At 45.7% G+C, this 10886-nt stretch overlaps 1 protein-coding gene across 5 annotated transcripts in view; it reads right to left on the bottom strand.

Annotated features, from left to right (window-relative positions):
• Ctnnd2 (catenin delta 2) overlaps positions 1–10886 on the bottom strand; it is an 810313-nt gene that overhangs the window by 5604 nt on the left and 793823 nt on the right. For all 5 annotated transcript variants that reach the window (XM_028767562.1, XM_028767558.1, XM_028767559.1 and 2 more), the window contains 2 exons: positions 9226–9357; positions 3809–3882 (listed from right to left, as the gene is read on the bottom strand). In XM_028767562.1, coding sequence (XP_028623395.1) covers positions 3809–3882; positions 9226–9357 — 206 coding nt within the window. The remainder of the gene's footprint in view (positions 1–3808; positions 3883–9225; positions 9358–10886) is intronic.

Below are 10886 nucleotides of genomic sequence, written 5' to 3'. Positions count from 1 at the left end.
CCCTCCCTTATCAGCCCTCCTTCATTAGTCCTTCTTCATCAGCCCTCCCTCCTGGGCTCTCCCTCTTCAGCCCTCCCTCTCTCCCTCTCTCCCTCCCTCCCTCTCTCCTTCCTTCCCTCTCTTCCCTCTTCCCCCATAATGTGGGGATGCTGAGGCAGTGGTATCTGTAAGTGATGAGGTCTATGCCAGGCACTTGAGCTTAGCTTATAACCCCAACACTTGGGATGGTTAAGCAGGAGAATCACTGTAAATCCTGGGACAGCCTGGGCTTCCAGAGATTGACCACCTCTCTATAACAAGACAAACAATAATGTAAAAAGCACAGGAGCCCAGTGGGTCACAGAGGTACCACTTTAGGGCGTCCTGATGCCGAGCATGCAGAATGAGCTCATCGCCATAAGGAGGGATTTTGTAAGGTGAGGCCACCCATGCTTGGTCCTCTGTGTAGTAACCATTTCCGCTTTCTGCTTCTCAGCTACATTGTGGAGTCTGGGCAGTTTTTACCAGGGAATGAACAGATGGGGCCCTTTATCTTGTATCTTCAGCTTCCCCAACTAAGGGCTAAATAAACTTATTTCCTTTATGTAGCACCCAGCCTCGGGCATTTTGTTACAGCACCAGAATGAAAAAGATCAAGAGGACTATCAAACTAGATTTATTTTGAACACAGGAAAAATAGCTGCTAACAAAAGATTGCTAGAATTTTCCGTTCAGGGAAAACCGAAGATTCAGAGCATTTATGACATGGGTCAAGTGGTAAGGGCTTCCATTTATTCCATCTCTCGGGTCTCAATGTGGTCACAGCAGCAGCAAGCTGTCCAAGATGTAAACTACTGGGCTAAATTCCATACCTATTGAATCAGAAAGTCTGGTTTGGGTGTCTACAAGGTTATAGTTTCTTAGCACTAGGGGATGGGGTGGGGTGGAGGGGTGAGAAATGTGGGTGTGTATGGGTCTCATGCCCAGAGTTGAAAGTCACTGAGGCAAGAGATGGGAAATTGAACATAGAGACAAAAGAATCACATTGAGTCTGCTTCTCCACAGCTAGAGGGTTGAAGGTGAACCCTGTCTCTAGATAATCATTTCTCCGTTTCTGGTGACAATTATCCCTGGTTTTTTTTTTTTTTAATCTGAGATTGGGACTCAGGACACCAATAAAAGAACTTATGGTCATGGTTTAGGTGTAACTCTGAGTACCAGTCATCAAAACATGGACCCCTTTTGCAGTTAGAGATATTTGCATCTATAAACATGGGATTGATGAGTAGAGGCTCACTAGGACTTGCAGAGAGTGTGACAGTAATGTATGTGACCTGTAAATGTCATGCAGTGTATGTGACCTGTCACCCCAGGGCTAAAGCCAAGGGTCATTGACTTTACACTGTTGGTTGTGTCTCCTAGGAGACTACAAACATAAGTTACTGAAGATGTGCATAGATTTTCTGCGAGTCACATGAACTGTGCCCCGGAGCCTGGCTTCTTTTCTGTGGAGTCACAGGAAGAGTGGCTCAGGGCTGCTGCCCTAGGCCACCATGCTAGCTGATAGGCCATGTGCTGGCACTCATGCACAATTCTCTGCACTGCTGTCCTCTGCCTTGTCCTGGAGACCCCACCTCCTAAGGTTGGTTGCTGCTGCCCCTTCACTGTGACTGCTTGGTTTAGAGGCAAGTCAGGTTCTCATGCTATAGCCCTGTCTGGCTTAGAACTCACTATGTAGCCTAGGCTGGCTTTGAACTAAGAGTAAAGGCATCCTGAGTGCTGGGATCATGAGTCGGAGGAACCACACCTGGCCCAGGTCAAGTGTCTGCTCTCTGGTACTTTGCAAATCTTAGTTCTAATTTTCATAAAAGCTCAGAATGTTCTTAAAAATATGCTTTTGAGAACATTATGGACTGTTCTATAAATGTAGGGAACAGTCTTTGGAGCTACCGTAGTCACACCATGACATGCCGACCATGCCGGGGGCTACACCTAGAGTGTGCTTTTATTACCAAGCACAGCAGGGTTGCACAGATGGGAAGGCGGCTGTGGAATGTGCTGCTTCTGCTGTGAGTGTCTCACTACCTGCTCAACTTAAGGCTAATCCTGTACTCTTGGCTGAAAAAAAAAATCAAGAGACTCCTCTCATCCCTACAAACCTCTTTGAGAGCTGGAGATTCTTTCTTCCCTGTAGCTACAGAATTTCATGATGTTTGCTAAATGAAAAAAGTAAAGTTGATAAAATAAAATTGATATCTCTCTTCATTCCTTTCTTTACATGTAGGCGTAGGCATGTTTCCTGGTAAGAAAATAGTTGAAGCCACCCTGCTGATCTGTCTACCACTTAGGACCCAGTTTATTTATTTATTCACTGGCTTTTTTTTTTTTTTGACGTTAGCAGAGCCCAAAATGAGAGGGGGCAGTTAGCTGTTAGCAATATGCCAGGCAGGCACTTGGACCATAGCATTCACGGGGTTACAACAACACCAGATGGCTTCCAGAATGGTGTGCATAAACCGGCAAACAGAGGATTAGAAGAGGTTAACTCCTCTACTAAGGATCATGTATCCTGCTAGTGGTTGATTAGACACGAAAACCAATTTAAGTTCAAGGACAGTTTAGCGTTCTCATACCTTTCCTTAGACACGAGACTGTACAGTCCCGTCCACCTTCTAGATGGGGATTCGGACGCTACGCTGGGTGCTGGTTTTATTCCGAAGCTTTCCTACATCACACTTTCCTACACCTGGGCATTGCAATTAGGTGCATAGGTTTTGGTTACTCATCTCTGTGTAACTTTTCTGACGTGTGACAAGACTGTAAGGCACCCACAGAAGCTAGCCTTGGTGAAGATGACTAGTAGAAAACAGGACAAAGAGTCAGACTTGCTCTGATGCCCATCATAGGAGCGGGGTCAACATATGACCATTTATCAAGGAGGCCCAGCTCCTCCTCTGCTCTTACAGTCCCTACAGAAGTGGTCAAAATGCCCAAATAAAGCAAACAGAGACTCAGAGTAGTTAGTTGTTTATGGTGGTGTTTCTGTTATTGGTAAATATCATGTGTAATGAAAACCTTTTGTGTTAATTACAGGCGACTGGGTAATAAAGCTACTCAGTCCCTGCTCAATCAACAGACAGTTCTGCTTTAGGTATTAGCATCTTACAGTGGTCCATTTGGGGCTTTCTTTCAGCTCCCACACGTATTCTATTTCTCATCAGTATCAGGGGATACCGGAGGCTGGGTAGCTTTATCAAGGAAAGAGGACTATTTATCTCACAGTTCCAGATATTCAAGGGCATGATGTCAGCACTGGATCATCCTGGTGATGACATCATGGTAGAGGGCTCGGGCTGGCTATCGTACATGCATGCATGCATGAAAGAGAGACAACCTGGAGATGGGAATCTCCATGGGAGAGAGGGATCATCTCCTGAGAAAGCTAACCGTGGGCCTCATGGGAACTACTCATAGTGATTTTCAGAGTCAATGCTGCCAACAACCTTCCACCAGACTCCTCCTTAAAGGTCCTTCTTCCTAAATGCTGCCACACTGAAGGTCATATGTCCCACACATGAACCTCTGGGGTATACCACACCCAAACCATGACAGCACCTAATGGTGACACCTAATTTCTACTGCCAGGCAGGAGGTGACAGTGAAACCATGGGTTGCTCTGAAGCCGGGGGGTATTTAAACCCTGCCACCACGCCATGAGCACGTGTTTGGATGAACATGAGATAGATTTACTCCTTGAAAGACCAATTTAGAATTCTAGGCCACACAAGTCACTCGGCGCAAGAATAAAAACGTACTGCCTGCACTTTACCTGGTTCTGTTTGATGTCTTCAGCGGGTGCACCGTATGAATTCCTATACAAAGTTGAAACTCCAGTGTTCTGAGCTAAAGGAAAAGGAAAACAAAATTATTAGCAATGAAGGCTAGGTTCTGAGGGTGGAATGATGGGTACCGAGGCAGGTTCTTGGCCTGGTACAGCTTGGTTTGTCATAGAGTGTCCCAAGTGGAAGGATCTCTTTGTCCCTGAATCTCCTTCTCCATATTCAGAAAGAAGAGAAACCACTCTAGAAACTCCCCTAGCTTGTCAGCTTACTCTAATAATGTTCACATTGTGGACAGGGTCAGGGTGTGTGTGGCTAACAGATGGTCATCTTGCAAGTTTTATTGCCTTCTTTCCTGGTAAAAACCAAAGGATAATAAAAGCTTGTCACCTGCACTGGAGCATGCAGGAGCCTGAATCAGCAGCTCCTGCTTTTAGCTGGAGAATGACAAGAAAGTAATTTCTAATTTGAGTGCACACACATGCTTGGTCATCTTTTAGACAGTTCATTCTCAGAAGCCTGAAGGCCATGCGGACAGCACCATTTCTACATTCTGTGCACACCTGGTAGTGGAGGGAATGGGGAGCTTCAGAATCCGGTTAGGTACAGAGACAGAGTCCATCTTCTCATGTGCCTGGCATCTAGGTGAGAGGAGGGAAGACGTTGTGCTTCTAGAAGAGGTACCCATTTCATCAATTGGTACCTTGCAGGTACATGCCATAGGCCCAGATGGAGGGCACTATTCTTCTGACATATACTAAAAGGTCATGGTTTAAGAAAGGTCTGGAAAATACTACTTGTCTGGGGCCAACAGGACACAAAAATATTTGAAAATATCTCTGGCTTCCAAGACCTGAGAATAATGAAATGTATATAATACCCACTCTCTTAGAATCAGTCACACCCAATCAGGACAGCCTACCAAGGGTTAACTTCATATCTCTCATTGCTATCATTATTGCCTAAAGGCATATAGTAATCAAAACCTTGGAAGATATTGCTTAGAAAGTGAGGTCGAGAGAGAGCTCATCTTTGGACATCTCTCTGCCTCCCATGTGTGTCGCACGCATATGGAAGTGTGTCTATGTGTACCCTCGCTTATGAATGGCATGTGTAGAGGACAGAGCAGAACATCAGACGTTGTCTGTTCTTGCTCTCCACCTTACAGCCTTGCCACAGTGGCATCTCACCATCTTGTCTAGAAGAGCTGGCTATGAAGCACTCCCGAGATTGCTGTTTCTGCGCCTCTGGTCACACGCAGCCATGCCCGGCTCCTTACATGAGCATCTGAGTCACACTCAGGTTCCCAGGCTTGCGAAAGACATTTCTATTCATGGAGCAATCTACCCAGACTCTCATTTTCAGTTTTATACCACTCTGATAGCTCTCTGTCTACAAACACATTTCACCCATCTATCTTACTATGGAGACAATCTCTCTCCTGGATCATGGAATCTTACTCGTGGTCCCAACATCCTGTCTGTCCTGTCTTCTCTACTCACCAATCTTCCACAGCTAGGGGTATCCTTCTGTCTTATAGATTGGATTATGTCACTCTCTCTGCTTGATAATCTCCCCTCATCTCACTTCCTGCCATTTTTCCTCACCCACCCTCTCTTGTTACAGAGCCTTAGACACCCTGTTCCTCTTTGCTCTATGGAGTGAGTCAAGGTTGTGTTCATTTAGGGAGATTGTACCTATAAATCTCCCTTTATCCCTGATTCTCTGATCTGGTTGGTGTTCAGTTATCAGCTGAGATATCTCCCTGCTGTCCATGGCATGCAAAGTTGCCCTTTCTACCTGGTCTCCTGTCTACTCTGTCTCAGTATCTGTTTGGTCCCTCATCATACTCAGCATCATGTGATGTTACCTAGTCGGAGAGCTTGTTCATTGTCGACCTTGTTTACTGCTGGCCTTTGTCTATTAGAACAGATGCTCCATAAAATCAGAAAAAAAAAATAGGTCCTGTGTCCTCTGTTTGTGTGTCTCTGGGATAGCACCTGGTCTCTGTGGACCTTCACGGGACAAGAGATAAAACTATGGAATGGATGAGTTAAGGCAAGAACCATGGAAATTTATCTAACTGCCCAGCAAAAACATGCTGATAAAAGTGTCCCTGCAAGGTCAAGGTGAAAGGCTGGTCTTTCCTGTTTGGAATAATGCATTTTAGGGGGCTGGAGCATCTGTACTGTTGCAACCTTAGCGTCTTTCCATGTTGTATTGTTGGACTTTAAGTAGAGGATGTTTCTGTTGGAAGTTCTGCCCTCAGCTTGTTGGCCTACTCGCTTTTGTAGAAGAGCCTCTGGTTGAGAGTGAACAACATTCACAGGCATACAAAGCGGAGGGCCTCAAGGATGTTCTTCATAGAGAAGCACCTTTCTTTTGTGTGTGTGTGTGTGATTCCCTAAACACTCAATTTCTAACAGAAAGGAATACACTGGCTTTAAAAGGCATACAGACATCGACACAATGAACAGCATCGACAAAAAACAACTGATAAAAAAGGGAAGTTCGTATGGAAAGACAGATTCCCCAGATAAACTTAAAAGTTAGGCTGTTCGATCAGGGATCAGGTGGCACATAAGAGATTCCTAGGCAACCAGAGCTGCCAGGATCTGAGTGCTCGAGCGCACAGCTGATCCTGGGATTCTGAAGGCCCCTCGGTAGCAGAGGGGAGATGGTGTTCTCAGAGACAGGAACCAAGCAGAAAAGGGATGCAGAAGAGGAAAACAGGAGGACTGGGATGAAAATCCATGCAGACCTGGACTTATAGCCAAGCCTGGGATGACAGCACAGGCAAAGAAATGTGTCCGACACTGGCTTTCCAATGTTGCCTTTGAGGGCAGCAGGGGAGTGTGGGGAGGGGGAGTCCCTTCCCACAGCAGACAGACTGTCTCTACTGGGGAATGGCAAGACATCACTGTTGTCCCAGGACCAAGAAAGATGGAAACACCTGAGGTTTCCTCCCCTAAACCCTAACACACTTTGTATTTAATCTTAAATAAGAATAGACTTGTTTTGATATGGAGATCTTAAGAAAACTGACTATATGAGTCAATTCTTGAATGAACGGCACTTTCCATTGTTGGCAGGGAAGTTGGTGAAACAGCCTATCTGTGCAGTGTGATGTTTTTGGGGCACTTGTCCAGTGACTCAGTTCACATCACTGACAGAAGGAGGCGATGACCATCTTCAGGATCATTACGCAGACCCTCCACTTTTGTCCTTGCCAGCACCTCTGTCACACTTGTCACACTCACTTCACCTCCGTCAGTACTGACACATTCACCTCTGCCCTTGACACCCGGTCATGGAACTGGGCCTCCACCATCTACCAGCCTTGCTAACACCTTTGTCTCTACTACTTGTTAATGAAACACCCCACTATCAGGGCCACAAGCTCATCAGAACAGTCAGGTCCCCTTCTCTCATTGCCATGACAACCTCCAGTACCACCACCACCACCACCATCATCACCACCACCACCACCACCACCACCAGCACCACTACCACCACCGCTACCACCTCTGCTTCTCTCGTTACCAAATCAACCCTCACCATCCCCCCAGTTGCTTCTCCACCACCACCATCCTTGTTTCCACATCCCTCATTTCCATCCTCACATCACCTCAGCTTTTCTTTGCTCCCACCATCTCTCTGTCACTTCCATGCCCCTTGTTGCTTCCATCACCCTGGCCACTACCATCGATAGCACCAGCTTTTATATAAATACCTGCCAACTTGGGAAGGACTTCCTTATGTAAACAGATTCAGTAGAAGAACACGGATTTCTTCTAGCTTGTCTACATGACTGATGGCGTTGGTCTGAATCGAGTTCCCAGGGTAAGTCAGAGCTAAGCCGTTTGAGCCTCTAAGTAGGTTTAAAGAATTCCATACATCTCAATAGCTGAGTTGTCAAGATCGTGGCCATTCGCTAGGCAGGAGGGATGTTAGGCATACAATACATTCTGTGTTTTATTTTACTAGGTGTGTGGGCAAAATTATGCATCACTAGAAACATTTCAATATGAACATATTACTCTTAAGAGCCTTTGGGATGACTCTATGGGGCCGGAGAGTTAAGAGCAACACTGAACGTAAGTGATGGGAATACCATCATTCTTACAATTATTCTTGTAACTATAATATCAATCTGTCATCCAAGAATTCCAGTGCTGTGGCTACCTGGGGCAGTAATAATTATACGCCAGACTGGACAGATGAATTTGCTCTCACAACTAATTCAGGCTAATCAGTATGCATTAGATTTTCTGCTGGCACCTCTGCATTCGGGACTCAGAGTCTCAACTTTCTTGGTCCATGTCCAGTGATGCTACAGGAATGTTTATGGGGCAGGCAGAGAGCTGAGGTGGTAAAGTGAATTCATTTCTCTCACTCAAGGGGCATTTCAGGATCAAGGGTGACATGTGCCTCAGTGGGGCCTGCACGTGGAGGCAGAAGGTAGACCTGGGGGTGCCGATGAGAACACATCTGTCTAGCGCGTGTTTCCTTATGCAGCTGTGCAGGGTTAACAGAGAACGCACTGCTGCTGGGGTAAATACATTTGTTATTGCAAAAATTTATCTTATCTGTCCTGGGTTTGGAAACGTTTAATAAATCATCCAATTTGTCTACCCTGCTTCCCTGCAGGTCTGTGCATAAATAACATCAGCGACCCGTGACCCGTGCTTTTGAGGGTACTGGGGTGAGAGCGTCTCTGTGACTCTTTATGGTTATGCTCTTTGCACCCCAGTTTTATCAATGATTTGATCTTCTCTTATTGGCCATTACTCATGGCCTATCTTCAGGAAGGACCCATATTTATGTCCACATGGGAAAAATGTGTTTAAAGTTCCCTATTAAGGTCACGTAGCTCAGGGAGTCTAGTTTTACCCCCTACGGGAGCCTCCCGAGTCCTGGTTCCTGTGTCCCATCTCTTACCCACATACTTAGAGAAGCAGAGGTGGATGCAGACCGGAAGACAGTTGTAAGTGCCCGAGAAAAACTGTACAAAGGAAATAGGGAGTTAAGGTAACACCTACTAAAAGCCAGGGTAAGCAAAACATTCTAGGAGGGGATCCAGCAGGCACAAATGTATCAGCTTTGGCCTCCCCGAGTTCCAGTGGATGGGATGGAAAGACCACGGTCCTGACTGAGACAGAGAAGAAGACAAAAGCTAATCATTCTCTGGAAGCTTCCTGGGGATTGCTGGGTAAGAGACTGGCATCATCGGAAGAAAAGAAATGACCTCAATAGGAGTCCTGTGCAGGTCCTGTCTCCTACTTCCAGTTCCTGGTACTATCAAAATTTCAAGTGTTCTGACAGGCCTCCAGACTACAGGGTGCAGTTTACTGTTTGAAGTCCTGGCCTCAGAGTTGGCCCTGTTCACACACATGACTGTGCTCACCTGTCATGGTGTCTTTTCTGGAGGTGTGTTCTCCTTTAGTTCCATGGTAAGTGGCGTTGTTGCCAGCGGACTCGTAGTCCGTCTTCCTTTCTTTGAGGCTGATCATTTCCCGAGGTGAAGCTGGGGCACTTGCTACATAAACACACGAGAAAGGTTATTTTTCTGGGTCTCATTTCATGGCATGCATGGCTTCCCACAGATACAGTTAACTTCACAAATACACACGGCCCAACATACGGCACGATGGGTCCCTGGATTGCTTAGGTTTTCTTTACTTTTTTGGGGGGGCCGTTGTTCTTACCATTGTCCCTCAGTCCATGGCAGCTGCTGCTTTATCATAAGTGGGACAGTTTGACTTGGAGGCAGGCAACTAAGAATTATGCCCCGGGATCATGAGAGATGTCGGAGATATAGCTTCCCTAGGCATTCACCAGAGCTTTACGAACAAAACTGGTCTTTCAAGTTCATTCTCCTGCCCCTCCCCCTCCCCCTCCCGTTCTTTTTTAATTAGATATGCTTCAAAGGAACTGTGATAGTTTGAGCATCCCTAATTTGTAAACCCTGAGCACCAACACTCTGAAGTCTGGAACTTTCTGAGCGCTGACATGATAACCGAGGTGGAAAATTCCACGTATCCTACCTCATAATACAGGCTGCAATCAGAGCCCTCGAAATAACTTACACATTTTGTGTTTAGACTTGTGTTCTCTGCTCAAGATGTCTCCATGCTACGTATGAAATTATTTCAAGCTAAATATATGTATTTTTAAAATGAGCAATCTGAAACATTTCTGGTCCCAGTCATTTGAGTAAAGGACATTAGACCATGTTGACATTGAAAACTCCCCGATGAAAAGAAATACAATCTGACTTCCACTCAGAGCTGCCAAGCAGCTGCCTTATGATAGATGAAAGCAGGACCTTCCACGTGAGGGAACTGTGAGGTTGAGCCCATGACACCCACCAGGCTCTTCTCCGGGTAACCTGGGGTATGTGTGAAGAATGCTGTTTTTCCTAACTGGGCATTTCGGCTTCAGCTCTTGGGGTGACTGTGTCAATAATGTCTCGCATACCCCTTACATTTTGGCTGCTTGTTGACTGCTGGCCACAAGGGATCTACCTCACCATCGGCCATGTTGCTATTTTTAAAAGAGATGGGTTATAATTATAGAAAGGACTCCCTGGGAAATTTCATGGTGTTTGTTTCTTTCTTTGTTTCTTTATTTTTAAGTAAATTGGCACCAGAAACATGGAAGCCACAGTTAAAGGGGTGGCTTGGCAGACAACGGTAAGGAGCCCCGGGGTGCTGGCCAGGCCTGTTCCTACCATGATGCAAACATCACATACAGTATGAGGACCTCAGCCAGGGTGGTTTTTAATCTTCCATCTTCTCTGACTTCCTGAACCCCAGGGCAACGCTCTGTTATCTTGTTTTACCCAAACATCTGATGAGCGTTTAGGGGTTCTGCTCCAAATCCTTTTTATTTACTTAGTTTTATATTTGAGTTATCCACGGAAAGGTCTTGGAATTCACTCTTGACAAGCATACTTGCTGGTGAATAAGGCTGTGTTTTTTTTTTTTTTAAACTGGTTTTTAACATAAAGCCCTCCTTGCTGGCATCTAAGCCACTTTCCCATCCAAGCTTCAATCTATCTTTAGA

The sequence above is a fragment of the Grammomys surdaster genome, unplaced genomic scaffold (assembly GCF_004785775.1).
Source record: "Grammomys surdaster isolate TR1022 unplaced genomic scaffold, NIH_TR_1.0 174, whole genome shotgun sequence".
In the NCBI taxonomy this organism is placed as follows: domain Eukaryota; kingdom Metazoa; phylum Chordata; class Mammalia; order Rodentia; family Muridae; genus Grammomys; species Grammomys surdaster.
This window is presented reverse-complemented; position numbering and strand designations above follow the sequence as displayed.